Raw genomic sequence first — 21,673 nt, 5'->3', positions numbered from 1 at the left:
AGTATTGAGAAACTTTTGTTATTGACCAAATACTTATTTTCCACCATAATTTGCAAATAAATTCATTAAAAATCCTAAAATGTGATTTTCTGGATTTTTCTCCTCATTTTGTCTGTCATAGTTGACGTGTACCTATGATGAAAATTACAGGCCTCTCATCTTTTTAAGTGGGAGAACTTGCACAATTGGTGGCTGACTAAATACTTTTTTTCCCCACTGTACCAAACGTAACATATACTAATTTGAGTATCCAGAATTCACCTTTACTATGTTACGTCTAGTCTATGAGACCAGGCTGGTCCATTTGTCTTTAGTTGGCCTACACCACATAACTTAAACCTCACTATTGATCTTGTTCTGAATACATTTCAGACTACAGTGAAGGATAACTACTAAGCACAGTATACAATATTCTGAAGACTAAAACATAGCAACAGATGTAGCATACAATCACTTTCTTGAGACACAAGTAAAACTTCACTTAAGGCTAAATACATAACTCACTTTGGTGAAGAAATGGCAAACAAGAGGAAAGAGTTAGTATACTGATATGAATAGATATGTTTATTTCCCAGCATTTTTTCCGAAACCCTCCAAGAACAAGTAACAGGGAAACACGTATGTCTGAAGAAATAGTGCATGAACACTAGATAATAATTATTACCTAAACATATTTCTAATACCTGTACAGGAATCACTACATCAACTATACTAATCTACAGGAGAGGTCAAGCACTGACCATCAGACATCGTTTCAACATGTTTCTTGCCCCTTCACCAAGGGGAAAAAAAGAAAAAATCCCAAAAATATTGATGTGCACCCCCCAATCCAAAGGGGTAGTCGTTCAACAGAGTTGCCAAGTCACCTGCACGATTATACAGCGCAATACATTACAGATAGAATGGTAAGATTCCTATGTACTGTTCATTGACTCCCTACCCGTTTAAAAAGACAAATATATTATTTAAAAAAAAAAAAATGTTTTAATAATAATAAATAATAATAATATGTTTTCCTGCTTTACATCTGCAGATAGATTATATGATGCATTTATTTATTTGTCATTTCAACGTCAATTTAAATAAATAGGTTCGTATCGCGAATGGCACATTTGTAAGATTTCTTCACTGTTTTTGAAAAATTCTGCATCGAATGAAAAAAGAAAAAAAAGAAAAAAAAATTAAAAAGACAAATTCCTGTTACAACTGACAAAGTAACAGAAAATAATTGTCTGAAGGGGAAAATACCATTACTAATCTAACGTTACTTACAAAAAGACCATATCTATTCAATTTGTGAAACCAAATAAAAAAATCTGGATAATTTTTCCATCTTCAGAAAAAAAGCACAAGAATAAAATATGCTAGCAACATCGATGTCCACATTTTGCGGATTCGTTTCCTCTTTAGAGATACAAAAATGTAAACATTGCAAAATAAATAGTGAAAACGAGTGATACAGGATCTGTGGTTCATGCTCATGATCCCAACACAAACGTTTTATTTTTGCTTTTTTACATGTACTATTTTGTTTGCATTTTCAAGTGCAAAAGCATGATGACAAATTCGCTAGAATTCAAGTAACAGAAAAAAATAAACATACTAATGATACAAATATACTATTTTACAAGTTAGTGATATTCCCAATTTACAAAATGTACATTTATAATAGACAAATTTGTTATAATATTTTGATATGCTCGATTCTGTATAGGTCCTTGTATATGCTTGCCCTCTGGTGGCTGGGGCTTGCATTCTTCCTAGCGGAGGCGAGTCAGTTTGTCACATTCACCGGTCTGCGCAGAACGGGGATAAGGGGAGGAGGAAGGGAGCGGGTTATGTCACCTCCATTGGTACTGTGGTCTCTGATATACCGTTCAACGCAAGTCTCTCAGGTTCGTGATTATCCCTGAAAAAAAGAAGAAACATAGTCATTCATTATTCAAATACAAAGCAAATTAGTTTGCCTGGAAAATTAAAAGTTATGTATATCAGCCATTCTAAATGAAAGAACAAGAAATTAAAGGTCTTACCTGGCCATGCTGCCGATGGCGGGCGTCACCTTGGGCACGCGGTCCAGGCTGCTTGCGGCCATGGTGGCCAGCTTCAAGGCAGACGGCGAGGGGGCCGAGGGCCGGGAGTTGTGGTGGTGATGGGCAGGGGAGACAGCGCTGCCGTGGCCCCAGTGGTTGGGCAGAGACTGGGGAGTGGTGGAGTGGGAAGCAGGGAGCAGAGGGCCGCCGCAGGACGTGGTCCGACCTGACCTGTCCAACCCTGTGCCGCCCTGGGATGTGCTGGTGGAGTGAGGAGGTCTGGAGGTCCCTGCAGGAGAGGTGATATGACACCGTCAAACCAGAGTAGGCCTATTCCCTGAATAAGCACATATCTTAAATGTCAATTAATGAGGTGGGCTGGTCGTTTAGCAATGACTCAATTCCACTACGGAACCCAACAACAAAATAATATCTGAGAGTAGTCCATATTAAAATGTATGATATATTCTGAAGAGGACCTGAAGGCTGGACGACCCCGTTGACGCTGGTGTTGTCTGGTTTGTTCTCATTGTTGACCTGGCCTGGAGCACTGATCACAGCTGACGCAGCAAAATGGGCGCTGGCCGAGTCCAGAGTCTTTGATATGATGCAGTCAGTGGAGCCAGCAGTCTACAACACAATATAATGACAGTCTACAGAACGTAACACTGCCATAGCAGTCATCGAAACATACGCGGAGCTGTTTGAAGACTATCAACATATTAATGGAAATGAAGATGCATTCTGCCCCACCGACTGGACTGAAGCCATTAGGAATGCTGTGTATATAGTTCTCTTTGAAGGGGTGAAAGACAGTGTGTGTACCTGTGTGTGTTGTCGCTCAGGCAGTGAGAAATGCTGCTGGGGAGGAGGAGCTTTCAGCTGCAGTTGAGCCAGCTGCTGTTTCTGCATCTGGGCCAGAGCCTGCTGATGAGTCTGGTACTGCTCCTCTGTGATGCCACCTGCCGATACAGGAGATCAAGGGAAAGGCCATCAGAGAGGGAACGACAGAGATAAAAGAGAGACGAATACATATACTAAGGTGGAGTACATAGCAAAGAGGGAGGGAAGACAAGCAGATTGGAAATTGTAATAGTGCATCCTTGAAGGGAGGTAGGATATGGCGAGGAGATGAAGACTGCCTGCGGTGCCACTCCTTAACACTAGGGGTCATAGAGAAGCGGTCAAGGAAATTGCACACCATGTCAGGAGAGAGGCCAGTTCCTCAATATGCAAGCCCCTAACAATTTAAGTTACTCATGTTCAGTGGCAGTCTTTCCACTTCCCTGAACAAATCATTTCTGACTGGGAGTTGTGAATCAACCCTTCCTGGCAGTTCTGAGAACAGTTTCTGAAGAGAAATGTGAGGAAGACCAGGGGGGCTGACATGGGAAAACAAAGCCACAATGTGAAAACTAACAACAGAAAAAACAAATGTGTTCCACAAGCAGTACTATCACAATATAGCCAAGATAGAAACTGTATACAGTTAAATTATGTTTGGTAGTGGCTTGGAAAGTGGAAGATGGACTTTCACTACAGTGTTGAGGATGAGCTCACCTGAGCCACTGTTCTTGGTGTGGACAAACAGCCCCCCAGACAACCTGTTGTCCATGGAAGGTCTACCCGTCCTCCCTTCCCCACTGCCGTCACACTGTGTGGGCCTAGGTCTGAAACAGCGCCACCTCAGGGCCTGGATGTTGCTCAGGATGTCTGCCAGCGAGGAGGCAGAGCCAGGCATAGTTCTGTGGTTCTGTGAGGGGACCTGGGGATCAGAGAACTCTGGAGCCGCAGACAGGCCCCTGGGGAAGGAGGAGCTGAAGACTGCTGAGTCTAGCTGCTTCAATACTCCGTCCAGGTCTGATGACGCCCGATCCAACAGGACCCTGAGAGAAGAAGACAAACATTCATTCTGATAAATCATAATGCGAGTTAACATTTATCAATAGACTTAAATCAAAGTCACGATAAAAACATAACCTACAATATACCTAACCTATAACACAACCATCTGAACAGAAGACAGCCAAGTCAAATATTTCACAAGAGAACAAATGGACGGCAGAGTGAGAGAGGTATGCTGTGACGTACCTGCCACCTCGGCCCACCCTCCTGCGGGCCAGTCCCACACAGCGTTGGGGTACAGAGAGAGCGGTGAGGGACTGACGATGCCGCAGAGCATCCAGCCCTGCCAACTCAGGGTGATCCCACAGGAGCCCAGAGCTCTGGTCCACACAGGGCTGCAGAGACAGGCAAAGGAAACAGTTACTCGTTTAGGCTAGCTACCAGTGTCATACAGACAGGACCAAATACCATCTTACCCACAGACTAGACCCAATACCACAATATTACCACTGATACTAATAATGTGTGGAATTGCAAATGAATGTGAGAGAATATACTTTAATTGCACTTGTGATTGCAGCGAGACTCACAGCGAGGTAATGGCATCCTGCTTTCCTTCTGAAGGCAAACGTTCCATCTGGATCATTTTCCTCGTCCGGTTCTGATGGGGGAGACTGAAGGAGAAGACAAAACCAACACTATAAAATACACACTTGCACACAAACATAATGCTACATAACATATTAACTTCTTCATTATGATATTGTCATCATCAGGGCCCTGTTCTCAGAGGTACTGACCAGTGGGTAGTCCTCCTCTCCAGAGCTGTGGAAGTCATACTGTTTGATATCGGCCTTGTTGACGATGTGCTGGCGCTTGGCGGGCCTGCCGGGGCGGCACAGGGGTTCCCGCCTGGTGTACTTCTTCTTTGGTCTGATAAAGTCAAAGGGATCCTCGTCCTTCACCGAGACGTGGTGGTACCCATGGTGCTGGAGACAGCCTGACTTGTGCGTCTGAAAGAGAAAGACAGTGGAGTTAGAGGTCGTTAAGTGTCAGAGCCGGACAGACAAGATTTCTTCATAGTCAAATGATCAGAGTGAGAAGAGTTCATTGCTGCACTCCATTTCTTGAAATGTAATCAGTGTGCTGCAGGTTCATCCTACAGCATTCCCTATTCTGAACTGCTTGATTGTCAAATGTAAAACCCCCAGGTAAAACAAAAGAGGTAATGTTATGGTTGATAGAAGCCCTAATATTACCTTGATTTTGATCTCAGCTTTATGGTTATGGCGGTTCCCGTTGGTTAGAGTGATTGGAGCAGTGTAGACGGGCTTCTCAGCCAGAGGGGCCGTCACCTCACTGAGGACTTCACCCGTAAAGTCACCCATCTGATATCTACATGGAAACAACAGATAAATAATAAAGAAAACATTAATTCAATATACGACAGATAAAATAAAAAGCCAGCAGTAACTTCACCATCATTCATATTGACTGACAGTATTCACCATCAACATGTAAGAACAGGCTGAGAAAAGCTGTTCTCTTTTAGCACCGGGACTAGTAGTGTGTTAGTGTTAGAAACGACGTGAGAACTGCAATGACCACTCAGCATGAGCTGTAGCCTGCTCTGACCCAGGAAGCCCTGCTGGGCTACACCATGCACCACTAACAGGACACGGGCTACAGTCACACGCGCATTGTGAGAAACAGGGCACCAATAAGGCACAGACTACAATCTCACAACACCCCCCTCCAACGGTTTTAAGGCTCACCTTTTCTCCACCACCTCCAGGGTGAGGTGCAGCAGCTCTCTCTTGCTCTTCTCCCTCCTCTTGATCATCTCCAGGATGGTGACCGTCCGGCTGAACTCCCTCCTCAGCTTCAACATCTTCTCATAGGACGCCTCGTCATTCTTACGGTTCTGAACATTGAGAGACACGGTCAAACAACTACACTAACCCTCAGGATCATCAAGCCTACACAGGGGTCCTGACTGATTAAGGGTACAGAGAGACATGAAAATGTTTGGAGAGCACATTACAGGGGCGACAACATACTGTAGCTAACATGAAACAAATCACTTGCAACATCATTCAAATATTAATTAAATTGTGCGAGGCTCCAAGCCTTGATAGAATAGAAACAATGTTTTAACGTTTTCCTTTGCAATGCGAGTTGCTATGATGGAAGGTCATCACAGACTGAACGAGCAGCAAATTATTGCTTGATACTGAAACTCCATATAATCTAAGTGTGAGGAGACACCTTCCTGGTCTGCATCTTCTCTGTGCGTCGTCTGAAGGCCACGTAGGCGTCGTTGTTGGTGGAGCCATCCCTCTTCTCAGACCTGATGAGGGGGATGAGCGACGGGCCCCGGCAGTTCTTCCTCTTCCTCACCCAGTAGTCGTACACTGACTTCAGGAGGTAGTCATCCTCGTTCAGCAGCAGCTTGGCCTCTGTGATAGTGACCAGCTGTGAGCAGACAGAGATGGAAGTTTAGTTTATTACAACGTTTCCCTTGATTATTTTCCAGAGCGAAGCCTCTTCAAGCAACATTACACCCAGGTCAATCTTCTATTAACACAGAGAACCTTTTTTGATAACACAATTGCTGCTGGTCCAGACGGAGGGTGTTATGTTACCTGGTTTGCGCTGGCTTTCTCCAACCTGTCCACCATGGTCTCAAACTGTATGGGTTTGATCTCCATCTTGCGGTTGAGTCTGTTGAGGAGGGTCTCATCCTCTGAGTCCATGTCATAGTCTGGCTGCTCATTGTCCAGACCCAGGGCTGTGAGAAGAGGAAGAGAGGATAAGGTGAAGTCAGCAAAGGCCTTCTTGGTGCAAATGCAAGAGTGTAGGGCCTCTTTAACTGATTACAGTTGGTCGGCTGCTGGACAGATTTCATCTTGTGAAAGTGATGTGGTAACAACTGACATCAATTGCTCTATAACCTTGGCTAAAAGACAGACAGCCAAAGATGTGCTAGCTAGCTGGTCAAAGAGTCCCTATTCAGATTTGGCACGCAACATTTCAGAAACTATTTGATAGCTTGTCGACATTTGTCCTCTGAGTGAATATGCATGTGTGAGAGTTGGATGGGAGGGAGTCTAGCCTACAGAGGCTGGTTCCAAGAAAATGATACTGACGCTGGATGTGGAAGAGTTGTTTGGGGATCCTGAGCTCTCCTTTGTAGAGGCGGTCGTAGTAAGTGATGTTGCTTTCCGCCTCAGGCACCGGGATGACCATGTTCTCCTTCTTCTCCCTGAAAACCGACTGAGCAGAGATGGCCCTCTGGAGATGGTGCTCCTGAGAGAGGGAGAGAAAGATGTTAAAAGTTTTGTAACCGTGTTGCTTCCGTCCCTCTCCTCGCCCCTACCTGGGCTTGAACCAGGGACCCTCCGCACACATCGAAAACAGTGCCCCTTGAAGCACCGTTACCTGTCGCTCCACAAAAGCTTTTGTGAAACCCTATATTGGCACAATTCAGACAGAAAGCGAGAGACAAATCAAATCAAATTTTATTGGCCACATGCGCCGAATACAACAGGTGCAGACATTACAGTGAAATGCTTACTTACAGCCCTTAACCAACAGTGCATTTATTTATTTTTATTAAAAAGTAAAATAAAACAACAAAAAAGTTTAAAGAAAAAAAGAGCAGAGGTAAAATAAAATAACAGTAGGGAGGCTATACATACAGGGGGGGTACCGGTGCAGAGTCAATGTGCGGGGGCACCGGCTAGTTGAGGTAGTTGAAGTAATATGTACGTGGGTATAGTTAAAGTGACTATTCATAAATAATTAACAGAGTAGCAGCAGCGTAAAAAGATGGGGTGGGGGGGCAGTGCAAATAGTCCGGGTAGTCATTAGCTGTTCAGGAGTCTTATGGCTTGGGGGTAGAAGCTGTTGAGAAGTCTTTTGGACCTAGACTTGACACTCCGGTACCGCTTGCCGTGCGGAAGCAGAGAGAACAGTCTATGACTAGGGTGGCTGGAGTCTTTGACAATTTTGAGGGCCTTCCTCTGACACCGCCTGGTATAGAGGTCCTGGATGGCAGGAAGCTTGGCCCCAGTGATGTACTGGGCCGTACGCACTACCAGGCGGTGATGCAACCAGTCAGGATGCTCTCGATGGTGCAGCTGTATAATTTTTTAAGGATCTGAGGACCCATGCCAAATCTTTTCAGTCTCCTGGGGGGGAATAGGCTTTGTCGTGCCCTCTTCACGACTGTCTTGGTGTGTTTGGACCATGATAGTTTGTTGGTGATGTGGACACCAAGGAACTTGAAGCTCTCAACCTGTTCCACTACAGGCCCGTCTATGAGAATGGGGGCGTGCTCAGTCCTCTTTTTTTTCCTGCAGTCCACAATCATCTCCTTTGTCTTGGTCACGTTGAGGGAGAGGTTGTTATCCTGGCACCAGACGGCCAGGTCTCTGACCTCCTCCCTATAGGCTGTCTCATCGTTGTCGGTGATCAGGCCTACCACTGTTGTGTCGTCGGCAAACTTAATGATGGTGTTGGAGTCGTGCCTGGCAATGCAGTCATGGGTGAACAGGGAGTACAGGAGGGGACTGAGCACGCACCCCTGAGGGGCCCCCGTGTTGGATCAGTGTGGCAGATGTGTTGTTACCTACCCTTACCACCTGGGGGCGGCCCATCAGAAAATCCAGGATCCAGTTGCAGAGGGAGGTGTTTAGTCCCAGGATCCGTAGCTTAGTGATGAGCTTTGAGGGCACTATGGTGTTGAATGCTGAGCTGTAGTCAATGAATAGCATTCTCACGTAGGTGTTCCTCTTGTCCAGGTGGGAAAGGGCAGTGTGGAGTGCAATAGAGATTGCATCATCTGTGGTCTGTTGGGGCGGTATGCAAATTGGAGTGGGTCTAGGGTTTCTGGGATAATGGTGTTGATGTGAGCCATGACCAGCCTTTCAAAGCACTTCATGGCTACAGACGTCAGTGCTACAGGTCGGTAGTCATTTAGGCATGAGGCGTCACTACAGACTCCCTGGTTCGATTCCAGGCTGTATCACAACCGGCCGTGATTGGGCGTCCCATAGGGCGGCGCACAATTGGCCCAGCGTCGTCCGGATTTGGCCGGTGTAGGCCGTCATTGAATTTGTTCTTAACTGACTTGCCTAGTTAAATAAAAGGTAAAATAAAAATAAATAAAATAAATAGGCAGGTTATCTTAGGCAGGTTACAGAGGAAGAGAGAGAGAGGGAACCAGAGACAGTGAGTAAGGGAGCGAAAGACAATGATGCGATTGTAAATAACCTTTTTTTACTCCCATGTTTACATTTGCATGTTTGTATATCATGACTGCAAGGGGCTGCCTTTCATATAATGTACAAACGGTGAGCAGACAAGACGGTTTTGTCTGCAAATAACACTCTGTATGGCCTGGGTTCATAGGCGTCACAGCTGCACAGGCAAACCAACAGGTGATGAAACCTCACTGTCAAACCAGCATGGTGATGAAACCTCATGCAACAACTTGAAAGGTGTAGGACTCCTTTCATTGCTGTTTGACTGCAGGCAATACTACATCTTCACTGATGTAACAAGAATACCGATCAAAGACAGAAGTAGCTAGCTACACTACTAGTCTACAAGTGTGTCATGGTTATTTTATGGCGCCTTCATAGCCATTTGCCACCCACACATCTCCTGTTAGTTACTTTCTTATTAAAAAGACAGCTAGCTTGAGGCCAATGAATGAGAACCTAAGTTAACAAACCGTTAGCCAACCACTACTTTAGTTACTTTCTTTAGTTACCTACTTCAGACGTATATACAGTTGGATAAGAACCTCATTGCAAGTTAGTTAGCTAATGTTAGCTTCGCTAACTTGTGTTACGACAACGCACGCCTGTTTATTATCAATCACATCCAAGAAAATGTACGTAAAATCATTCACGTCACTAGTCGAAGAAAGCGCTACCAATCATACAAAAAACTCGTTCTTTACGCTATTTGAGTATATATTTGCGTAAAGACCACGATTTACTACGCAAAGAGCGTGAAATGAAGGACTCTCAGCATAGACAAAGAACTACGTACGCACAAAACGTTGCGTAAACGCATCAAGAATACAATCGCCCTGCTGTACACCTGAAATATTTTTTAAAGATATCTCAATATTAAAACGTTTTCTTACCGATTCTTCTTCTTTTTCCATCCCCGTAGGCATCTGTGGCACAGCCCGGTTGATCGAAACGCAGTCATTTAGGTCCGGAAGGTCTTTGTTGCGGTATATGGGGAGAGGTTTGGCGGCGTCTAGCGCTCGCGCTCGGAACGATAGTTTACTCATTGTTGGCCCCTTTCGCAATCACATTGAATGCGAAGAAAACATGTATCCCGCCAGAATTCGCTCAAAAACTCGGTATAAATCCACAAGGGACTCTGTTGTTTCCACAATAGTAGGATTCATTGGTTCCCATTCGGTCGAAATCCAGTGCGAAAAGCCATTTCTGGTCGAGTTCAACTGGATTTAGAAGCTATTTTTCTCGGGTGATTCTCTCCCAGTGCCATGGGAAACATGGCGGACATGTCCACAGCGCCTGAACAATCCCGACAGCCAGCGCGACACATCCGAAAAACATGGGCCCTGGTGTTGCGCGCGCATCTCATACAACATGCATGAAGAAAGCGTGTAACCTGGTTTTAATGTCTATGCACGCAAACACCACACTTATACATTTTGCCTAGTTAAGTATTACTTTTCAGTTGTGTTGGAAAAACGTATAACATGGGGATTGTTCACTTATCCCAAACACTCAGCCCAGTATGATCAATAACATTTTCAAAGGTTGTAGAGAGGGTCGTTGAACAATTTACAGATCACTTAAGTGTCCTTGTAGATACAACATATAATAAAATATATTTTGCCTTTAACTTGCACTGGCAATATAAAACACAGATGTGTTTGGATTTGCAGTGAATTAGGGTAGGTGGGTTGTAGTTAGTAGTTTGAAGGAGAAAATCTGATACATGGACTGGAAGAGACTATAAAATGACAAACCACAGTTGATAGAATACATTTTATTGCAAAACGAATGCAATACTTTGTCAAATTTGTACATCCCTTTGGAACAAACACAATGGAAAGATTTTGAACAAAGCATAATAGCCACCTTTCACTGCCTATAATTTCAGGCACACTTTTTTTAAATTGAAAAAACGTCTGCTGGAGAAACAGAAAGGGGAAATGCTACAGCTGTTATGTTTGCAGAAAGATGTATTAAAAACTATAAGAACCTCAAGTACAAAAGCTATTTCGACATTGGTGCCATATTATGTAATAATAATAATAATGTGACTGTTAAAATGCCAAATGACTTAAAATGAAAATATTTTCACACTGTAAAACCATAAAACCAATGTGGGCCACTTGGCTTATACCATATGTTCTGAAATAAAGATATTTAAAATATTAAATAAATAGCTAATTCAAACGATAAATATATATTTTTTATAGGACGGCAAAACATTTATTCCATATTAACAATCACTCAAGATCATTGCAACAGACAAAAAGTTGAAAATGGAAGACCTAAATAATTTTTTCGCAATGTAACTCATAAAACTTTCATGATAAATAGGCCTAGTATTAGGCCAAGTATTTTGAAACGGAATACAACAGTTCAAAATATAAGATGATTTACTTAGTCCATGGACTAGTGTTGAGCTCTTCATATTTTAGGAATAAGAGTGCAATATTAAATCATTATAAACAAGATGGATATAATGTTGATGACGCTCGTATTAACACTTGGTAACCTAGCTATTACATTTTAGGATGTCCTGTCGTTCTGTTAGGATTGAATACAGATTACTTGATATTGTATTTTAAATACAATTTTTTTTTTTTTTACAAACTTACCAAGAACATTTCTTAGTTTTACAATTTCAGATTTTCACAAGACTGATCAAATCAGAAGGTGCCCCTCCTGAGTCAGGGTATAGAGTACAGAAAATGAAGTTCACTCATTTAATATAAACATTTAAAAATGTCTTCAGTCCATGGGTATATACTCAGTTTTGACACGAGTAAGAAAATAAGAACACTATATGCACATACGAGTGTCCAAAAATGTACACTTCATAAATAAACACAAATATATAAATTCATATTTAGAAACCACCGACTGAATATTTATCCATATATAGGCTGTTCATTTGTTTTAGGAGAAAAATATATAATACTATAAAGGCTTTTCAGAGTGTACAACTCTTAGTATTATTGCTAAGTAACCACTGTATATCTACAAATAAATATGGGATTCATAAATAATAATAAGTACAAAAGCAACACAAACAATGAAAATCAACAAAATTAAGGCCACCTATTCAATAGAGTATTAAAAAGGTAAATAATATAAAGTAAAAGTCCCAACCTGTGATGGGGCATAGCTTTGGCAGCTGGGGGTTGTAGTATTGGATATAAGGCTCGAATCAAAGTTCACTCTCATACTTTCTTGGGTCGTTTAAACTTGCTTTGCAGAGCAAAGGAAACCAATGCGTATAATACTGATCTCTTCTGACCTGTAAATGTGCAGTCCATCCAATAAGGCATTTTGACACTTGAAATGACATATTCAAGGGTAAAAAAACAAAAACAAAAAACAGAGCAATGCTCAATTACATGATTTGAACCATTTAAATATTAACATAATTGTAAATTAAACACTAGTGACAGAACCATATATTACTACTGTTGATATTGAATACTTAGTTTCAGAATGCATGTACAGTTGAAGTCGGAAGTTTACATACACCTTAGCCAAATACATTTAAACTCAGTTTTTCACAATTCCTGAAATTTAATCCTAGTACAAATTCCCTGTTTTAGGTCAGTTAGGATCACCACTTTATTTTAAGAATGTGAAATGTCAGAATAATAGTAGAGATAATGATTTATTTCAGCTTTTCTTTCTTTCATCACATTCCCAGTGGGTCAGAAGTTTACATACACTCAATTAGTATTTCGTAACATTGCCTTTAAATTGTTTAACTTGGGTCAAACGTTTCGGGTAGCCTCCACAAGCTTCCCACAATAAGTTGGGTGAATTTTCGCCCATTCCTCCCGACAGAGCTGGTGTAACTGAGTCAGGTTTGTAGGCCTCCTTGCTCGCACACGCTATTTCAGTTCTGCCCACAAATTTTCGCTAGGATTGAGGTCAGGGCTTTGTGATGGCCACTCCAATACCTTGACTTTGTTGTCCTTAGGGTCATTGTCCATTTGGAAGACCCATTTGCGACCAAGCTTTAACTTCCTGACTGATGTCTTGAGATGTTGCTTCAATATATGCACATAATTTTCCTTCCTCATGATGCCATCTATTTTGTGAAGTGCACCAGTCCCTCCTGCAGCAAAGCACCCCCACAGCATGATGCTGCCACCCCCGTGCTTCACGGCTGGGATGGTGTTCTTCGGCTTGCAAGCGTCCACCTTTTTCCTCCAAACATAACGATGGTCATTATGGCCAAACAGTTCTATTTTTGTTTCATCAGACCAGAGGACTTTTCTCCAAAAAGTACGATCTTTGTCCCCATGTGCAGTTGCAAACTGTAGTCTGGCTTTTTTTATGGTGTTTTTGGAGCAGTGGCTTCTTCCTTGCTGAGTGGCCTTTCAGGTTATGTTGATATAGATACTTTTGTACCCGTTTCCTCCAGCATCTTCACAAGGTCCTTTGCTGTTGTTCTGGGATTGATTTGCACTTTTCGCACCAAAGTACGTTCATCTCTAGGAGACAGAACGCATCTCCTTCCTGAGCGATATGACGGCTGCGTGGTCCCATGGTGTTTATACTTGCGTACTATTGTTTGTACAGATGAACGTAGTACCTTCAGGCGTTTGGAAATTGCTCCCAAAGATTAACCAGACTTATTGAGGTCTACAATTTTTTGGCTGATTTCTTTTGATTTTCCCATGATGTCAAGCAAAGAGGCACTGAGTTTGAAGGTAGGCCTTGAAATACATCCACAGGTACACCTCCAATTGACACAAATGATGTCAATTAGCCTATCAGAAGCTTCTAAAGCCATTTTCCAAGCTGTTTAAAGGCACAGTCAACTTAGTGTATGTAAACTTTTGACCCACTGGAATTGTGATACAGTGAATTATAAGTGAAATAATCTGTCTGTAAACAATTGTTGGAAAAATTACTTGTGTCATGCACAAAGTAGATGTCCTAACCGACTTGCCAAAACTATAGTTTGTTAACAAGAAATTTGTGGAGTGGTTGAAAAACGAGTTTTAATGACTCCAGCCTAAGTGTATGTAAACTTCCAACTTCAACTGTATACCACACAAATTAGTCTATACTTTACAATAACTTACCCTTTTTAAAATGAACACAAAACACTCACTGTTAAACTCATTTAGCAGATATAACAGAAAATCTGTATCAAAAATATTCAGAGAAAATACATTTTTACTTTGGGAGTAAATATAATTTAACTTAGAGGCATTTTTTCTGACTCCTTCCCTTGATGGCTTTTTCTTTTCTTCGATAAAATTGATAAAAACAAGAAGAAAAAGGAAAAACATAAGAAAGTATTTGCATGTCTCTCTATGTTCAGATAGACCCACAGTATCTATTTTCAAATCTTCCAGTTTACTTTTCTTGGGACTCTGTATGCCTTTCCAGAAAATAGTGTCTGTTGAAGTTCAGATGTTCATAATCCTTCTATTGTTTGATGCTTAACAGCGTGTTTCAATAGATCTCTAGAAAACGCCTTTATGATGCTTTTCTTTTGAAAAAAGACATCTCTGGCCGCACCGTTTTGTGCAAAATAAAAACATAGATTGACAGGTACATTAGAAAATGAGCATTAGATCGACTCATCTATGATAATACTGAACAATATATACAATTAAATCACTCAATATAACGTTGTACTGTTTTCCTTTGTCAATTGTACAATAAATGCATCAGAAATATTTGTACCAACAATTTCCTCATATATAGAATCTCATTATTTTCCACAAGGACAAGCTAGCTGCTGCTACATCACAGCTATTATTTTGCAGCTAGGTTCCTCCATCCTTTCTTGTACTTCTTTCACTGTCAGTATCATGGTGGTGGTCAAGGTGGAAGGGGTGATGACTGATCGTTGCACCAATCCAGTTGGACTAAGTACCAAGCTGTTTAACAGAGTGGACAACGGTCGCTTCTAATGCACACACAGCTAACTAGTAGCAGTTCCACGACCGGCTACACTGAAACCCATTGGCTAGATGGACCGCTACCCAGAAGGCCACTGAAGTAACGGATCCACACATTCACTGTCATCTGGAGATCTTCCTCCTCTTGGGTTTAGGGGTCTTGACTTGTCGGTCTCTCTGTGACATCTGGTGCACCAAAGAAATGGGGAAAAAAAGGAAAACCATCTTTAGAGACTGTAGACAAACACATTTGGACACACAAAGGTCATGTCTATAGAGGTGTGTACGTACAGTACACGTAACCAAATAATATGAATCTACCCATGATGTTTAGATGTCAGAGTACTCACATTGCCTGTCATCTTATCCAGCTCGCTCATAGCCTCCTGTATAGCAGCTTCTAGGTGGTTATTCCATTTTCCCCCACTGTAAGAAAGAGAACGTATTTGTATTACTGTATCCTCATCTGATAAAACAATATCCAGGGACAGAATAAAGCATATCCATCTAGGGCAACAATTCTCAACTGGTGGGTTGCGACAAATTTGGGTCACAGGAGGTTTTGAATGGGTTGCGAGTGTGAGTAAAAAAAAAAGTATATATATATATATATATATATATACAGTGGGGAAAAAAAGTATTTAGTCAGCCACCAATTGTGCAAGTTCTCCCACTTAAAAAGATGAGAGAGGCCTGTAATTTTCATCATAGGTACAAGTCAACTAGGACAGACAAAATGAGGAAAAAAAATCCAGAAAATCACATTGTAGGATTTTTTATGAATTTATTTGCAAATTATGGTGGAAAATAAGTATTTGGTCAATAACAAAAGTTTCTCAATACTTTGTTATATACCCTTTGTTGGCAATGACACAGGTCAAACGTTTTCTGTAAGTCTTCACAAGGTTGTCACACACTGTTGCTGGTATTTTGGCCCATTCCTCCATGCAGATCTCCTCTAGAGCAGTGATGTTTTGGGGCTGTCGCTGGGCAACACAGACTTTCAACTCCCTCCAAAGATTTTCTATGGGGTTGAGATCTGGAGACTGGCTAGGCCACTCCAGGACCTTGAAATGCTTCGTACGAAGCCACTCCTTCGTTGCCCGGGCGGTGTGTTTGGGATCATTGTCATGCTGAAAGACCCAGCCACGTTTCATCTTCAATGCCCTTGCTGAGGGAAGGAGGTTTTCACTCAAAATCTCACGATACATGGCCCCATTCATTCTTTCCTTTACACGGATCAGTCGTCCTGGTCCCTTTGCAGAAAAACAGCCCCAAAGCATGATGTTTCCACCCCCATGCTTCACAGTAGGTATGGTGTTCTTTGGATGCAACTCAGCATTCTTTGTCCTCCAAACACGACGAGTTGAGTTTTTACCAAAAAGTTATATTTTGGTTTCATATGACATTCTCCCAATCCTCTTCTGGATCATCCAAATGCACTCTAGCAAACTTCAGACGGGCCTGGACATGTACTGGCTTAAGCAGGGGGACACGTCTTGCACTGCAGGATTTGAGTCCCTGGCGGCGTAGTGTGTTACTGATGGTAGGCTTTGTTACTTTGGTCCCAGCTCTCTGCAGGTCATTCACTAGGTCCCCCCGTGTGGTTCTGGGATTTTTGCTCACCGTTCTTGTGATCATTTTGACCCCACGGGGTGAGATCTTGCGTGGAGCCCCAGATCGAGGGAGATTATCAGTGGTCTTGTATGTCTTCCATTTCCTAATAATTGCTCCCACAGTTGATTTCTTCAAACCAAGCTGCTTACCTATTGCAGATTCAGTCTTCCCAGCCTGGTGCAGGTCTACAATTTTGTTTCTGGTGTCCTTTGACAGCTCTTTGGTCTTCGCCATAGTGGAGTTTGGAGTGTGACTGTTTGAGGTTGTGAACAGGTGTCTTTTATACTGATAACAAGTTCAAACAGGTGCCATTAATACAGGTAACAAGTGGAGGACAGAGGAGCCTCTTAAAGAAGAAGTTACAGGTCTGTGAGAGCCAGAAATCTTGCTTGTTTGTAGGTGACCAAATACTTATTTTCCACCATAATTTGCAAATAAATTCATAAAAAATCCTACAATGTGATTTTCTAGATTTCTTTTTCTCAATTTGTCTGTCATAGTTGACGTGTACCTATGATGAAAATTACAGGCCTCTCTCATCTTTTTAAGTGGGAGAACTTGCACAATTGGTGGCTGACTAAATACTTTTTTTCCCCACTGTATATATATATATATATATATATATATATATATATATATATATATATATATATATATATATATATACACACACACACACACACACACATATATATACATATATATACACATATATACATACACACATATATATATATATATATATATATACAGTGGGGAGAACAAGTATTTGATACACTGCCGATTTTGCAGGTTTTCCTACTTACAAAGCATGTAGAGGTCTGTAATTTTTATCATAGGTACACTTCAACTGTGAGAGATGGAATCTAAAACAAAAATCCAGAAAATCACATTGTATGATTTTTAAGTAATTAATTTGCATTTTATTGCAGGACATAAGTATTTGATCACCTACAAACCAGTAAGAATTCCGGCTCTCACAGACCTATTAATTTTTCTTTAAGAAGCCCTCCTGTTCTCCATTCATTACCTGTATTAACTGCACCTGTTTGAACTCGTTACCTGTATAAAAGACACCTGTCCACACACTCAAACAGACTCCAACCTCTCCACAATGGCCAAGACCAGAGAGCTGTGTAAGGACATCAGGGATAAAATTGTAGACCTGCACAAGGCTGGGATGGGCTACAGGACAATAGGCAAGCAGCTTGGTGAGAAGGCAACAACTGTTGGCGCAATTATTAGAAAATGGAAGAAGTTCAAGATGACGGTCAATCACCCTCGGTCTGGGGCTCCATGCAAGATCTCACCTCGTGGGGCATCAACGATCATGAGGAAGGTGAGGGATCAGCCCAGAACTACACGGCAGGACCTGGTCAATGACCTGAAGAGAGCTGGGACCACAGTCTCAAAGAAAACCATTAGTAACACACTACGCCGTCATGGATTAAAATCCTGCAGTGCACGCAAGGTCCCCCTGCTCAAGCCAGCGCATGTCCAGGCCCGTCTGAAGTTTGCCAATGACCATCTGGATGATCCAGAGGAGGAATGGGAGAAGGTTATGTGGTCTGATGAGACAAAAATAGAGCTTTTTGGTCTAAACTCCACTCGCCGTGTTTGGAGGAAGAAGAAGGATGAGTACAACCCCAAGAACACCATCCCAACCGTGAAGCATGGAGGTGGAAACATCATTCTTTGGGGATGCTTTTCTGCAAAGGGGACAGGATGACTGCACCGTATTGAGGGGAGGATGGATGGGGCCATGTATCGCGAGATCTTGGACAACAACCTCCTTCCCTCAGTAAGAGCATTGAAGATGGGTCGGGGCTGGGTCTTCCAGCATGACAACGACCCGAAACACACAGCCAGGGTAACTAAGGAGTGGCTCCGTAAGAAGCATCTCAAGGTCCTGGAGTGGCCTAGCCAGTCTCCAGACCTGAACCCAATAGAACATCTTTGGAGGGAGCTGAAAGTCCGTATTGCCCAGCGACAGCCCCGAAACCTGAAGGATCTGGAGAAGGTCTGTATGGAGGAGTGGGCCAAAATCTCTGCTGCAGTGTGTGCAAACCTGGTCAAGACCTACAGGAAACGTATGATCTCTGTAATTGCAAACAAAGGTTTCTGTACCAAATATTAAGTTCTGCTTTTCTGATGTATCAAATACTTATGTCATGCAATAAAATGCAAATTAATTACTTAAAAATCATACAATGTGATTTTCTGGATTTTTGTTTTAGATTCCGTCTCTCACAGTTGAAGTGTACATATGATAAAAAATTACAGACCTCTACATGCTTTGTAAGTAGGAAAACCTGCAAAATCGGCAGTGTATCAAATACTTGTTCTCCCCACTGTGTATATACATATATACATACACACACACACACACACACACACACACACACACACACATTTACATATACACAGGTGCAGCTCAATAAATTAGAATATTGTGGAAAAGTTAAGTAATTTCAATAATTCAATTGACAAAGTGAAACTCATATCGTGGATTAATTACACAAAAAGTGAAATAGTTCAAGCCTGTATGTTTTAATCTTGAGGATTACGGCTTACAGCTCATGAAAACCCCAAATTCAGTATCTCAGAAAATTAGAATAGTGAAAAAGTTCAATATTGTAGACTCAAGGTGTCACACTCTAATCAGCTAACTAACTCAAAACACCTGCAAAGGTTTACTGAGCCTTTAAAATGGTATCTCAGTCCAGTTCAGTAGGCTTCACAATCGTGGGGAAGACTGCTGACTCGACAGTTGTGCAGAAGATATTCATCAACACCCTCCACAAGGAGGGAAAGCCTCAAAAGATCATCGCTAAAGAAGCTGGCTGTTCACAGAGTGCTGTATTCAAGCATATTCATGGAAGTCGAGTGGAAGGAAGAAGTGTGGTAGGAAAAGGTGCACAAGCAACAGGGATAACCGGAGCCTTGAGAGGAGTGTCAAGCAAAGGCCATTCAAAAATGTGGGGGAGCTTCACAAGGAGGGGACTGAGGCAGGAGTCAGTGCATCAAGAGCCACCACGCACAGACGTATCCAGGAAATGGGCTACAACTGTCGCATTCCTCGTGTCAAGCCACTCCTGAACCAGAGGCAATGTCAGAAGCGTCTTACCTGGGCTAAGGAGAAAAATAACTGGTCTGTCGCTCAGTGGTCCAAAGTCCTCTTTTCAGATGAAAGTAAATTTTGCATTTCATTTGGCAATCAAGGTCCCAGAGTCTGGAGGAAGAGTGGAGAGGCACAGAATCCAAGTTGCTTAAAGTCCAGTGTGAAGTTTCCACAGTCAGTGATGATTTGGGGAGCCATGTCATCTTCGGTTGTTGGTCCACTGTGTTTCATCAAGTCCAAAGTCAACTCAAGCAGTCTACCAGGAAATGTTAGAGCACTTCATGCTTCCTTCTGCTGACAAGCTTTATGGAGATGCTGATTTCATTTTCCAGCAGGACTTGGCACCTGCCCACACTGCCAAAGGTACCAATACCTGGTTCAATGACCATGGGATTACTGTGCTTGATTGGCCAGCAAACTCGCCTGATCTGAACACCATAGAGAATTTATGGGGTATTGTCAAGAGGAAGATGAGAGACACGAGACCCAACAATGCAGATGAGCTGAAGGCCGCTATCGAAGCAACCTAGGCTTCCATAACACCTCAGCAGTGCCCCAGGCTGATCGACTCCATGCCACGCCGCATAGATGCAGTGATTCATGCAAAAGGAGCCCCAACCAAGTACTGACTGCATGTACAAGAACATACTTTTCAGAAGGCCGACATGTCTATTACATTTCATTTTTTCACTGGTCTTATGTCATATTCTAATTTTCAGAGATACTGAATTTGGGGTTTTCATGAGCTGTAAGCCGTAATCATCAAGATTAAAACAAATACAGGCTTGAACTATTTAACTTTTTGTGTAATTAATCCACGATATGAGTTTCACTTTGTCAATTGAATTATTGAAATTACTTAACTTTTCCACAATATTCTAATTTATTGAGCTGCACCTGTATATATATATATATATATATATATTTATTTTATTTATTATTTTAATGAAATATACTCCAGTCTGAACTTAAACGACTAAACCCAGGTAGAACGGGTGTAGAAATTAGAATGAACCTATATATTTTTTAAAACCTCTGAACAATTTTTCTTCAATCACAGTATTTTCAATAGTTAATAGCAGCGCTATTTAGCAGATTTGGTTGATTTTGTGGTCTCAAACCAGTGACCTTGACATTCTTCATCAAGAATATGGGCAAATTGGAATTATTGACAATGAAAAGATGGGACTGTTGTTCTCGTCATGTAATTGGTACATTTACTATCAATATTGCATTAAAGTTTTCCAGATTGCATTTTGGCAAAAATAATAAATTGTGATGTGAATATTGGAGCGCGACAGACAACCTGGTTCAATTTGGGTCCAGAGACAAAACCAGTTGAGAAGCACTGAATTTTTTTTTTTTTTTTTTTTTTTTTTCACCTTTATTTAACCAGGTAAGCCAGTTGAGAACAAGTTCTCATTTACAACTGTGACCTGGCCAAGATAAAGCAAAGCAGTGCGATAAAAACAACACAGAGTTACATATGGGGTAAAAAAACATCAAGTCAAAAATACAACAGAAAATATATATACAGTGTGTGCAAATGTAGCAAGTTATGGAGGTAAGGCAATAAATAGGCTATAGTGCAAAATAATTACAATAGTATTAACACTGGAATGCTAGATGTGCAAGAGAGTATGTGCAAATAGAGATACTGGGGTGCAAAAGAGCAAAATAAATAACAATATAGGGATGAGGTAGTTGGGTGGGCTAATTTCAGATAGGCTGTGTACAGGTGCAGTGATCGGTAAGGTGCTCTGACAACTTTAGGGTAAGTAACTTACTTTCTAGTTATCTTGTTTGCTTTGTGTAGTGTCTCCAGATCCTCTGTTAGTGTCCTCTGGAAATTGTCTGACTCTATCTGAGGGCAAGTAGAAACAA

At 41.8% G+C, this 21,673-nt stretch overlaps 2 protein-coding genes across 3 annotated transcripts in view; both read right to left on the bottom strand.

Annotated features, from left to right (window-relative positions):
• Window positions 1–1,458: 1,458 nt before the first annotated feature.
• On the bottom strand, window positions 1,459–10,451 carry LOC311128854 (enhancer of polycomb homolog 2-like). The gene is made up of 14 exons (XM_084161074.1): window positions 10,039–10,451; window positions 7,028–7,187; window positions 6,524–6,669; window positions 6,147–6,353; window positions 5,654–5,802; window positions 5,138–5,273; window positions 4,679–4,891; window positions 4,469–4,552; window positions 4,125–4,273; window positions 3,594–3,919; window positions 2,859–2,995; window positions 2,513–2,663; window positions 2,034–2,322; window positions 1,459–1,909 (listed from the first exon to the last, which is right to left on the bottom strand). Exons 1-14 carry the CDS (start codon window positions 10,189–10,191, stop codon window positions 1,837–1,839), a joined length of 2,373 nt encoding a protein of 790 aa, XP_084017200.1. The 5' UTR covers window positions 10,192–10,451; the 3' UTR covers window positions 1,459–1,836.
• Window positions 10,452–10,913: 462 nt separating this feature from the next.
• LOC311128881 (methyl-CpG-binding domain protein 5-like) overlaps window positions 10,914–21,673 on the bottom strand; it is a 46,654-nt gene continuing 35,894 nt past the window's right edge. The window contains exons 8-10 of one of the 2 annotated variants that reach the window (XM_084161101.1): window positions 21,577–21,653; window positions 15,402–15,477; window positions 10,914–15,237 (exon numbers count right to left, since the gene is read on the bottom strand). In XM_084161101.1, coding sequence (XP_084017227.1) covers window positions 15,175–15,237; window positions 15,402–15,477; window positions 21,577–21,653 — 216 coding nt within the window. In that variant the 3' untranslated portion in view covers window positions 10,914–15,174. Of the gene's footprint in view, window positions 15,238–15,401; window positions 15,478–21,576; window positions 21,654–21,673 lie in introns of those variants that run through there. The other variant, XM_084161102.1, reaches the window with a different exon arrangement.

This window comes from Coregonus lavaretus (assembly GCF_964263955.1).
Source record: "Coregonus lavaretus genome assembly, chromosome: 5".
Taxonomy (NCBI): Eukaryota; Metazoa; Chordata; class Actinopteri; order Salmoniformes; family Salmonidae; genus Coregonus; species Coregonus lavaretus.
The sequence above is the reverse complement of the archived record's forward strand: the minus strand, read 5'-3'. Positions and strand labels throughout refer to the sequence as shown.

Coding starts and splice junctions, on each gene's coding strand:
- LOC311128854 (XM_084161074.1), bottom strand. CDS start 10,191: ATGAGTAAACTATCGTTCCGAGCGCGAGCGCTAGACGCCGCCAAACCT. Junction 6,670..7,027: donor ACAACTCTTCCACATCCAGC/GTCAGTATCATT, acceptor CTCTTCTCACAG/CCCTGGGTCTGGACAATGAG. Junction 4,274..4,468: donor CAGGATGCCATTACCTCGCT/GTGAGTCTCGCT, acceptor CTGTCTCTGCAG/CCCTGTGTGGACCAGAGCTC.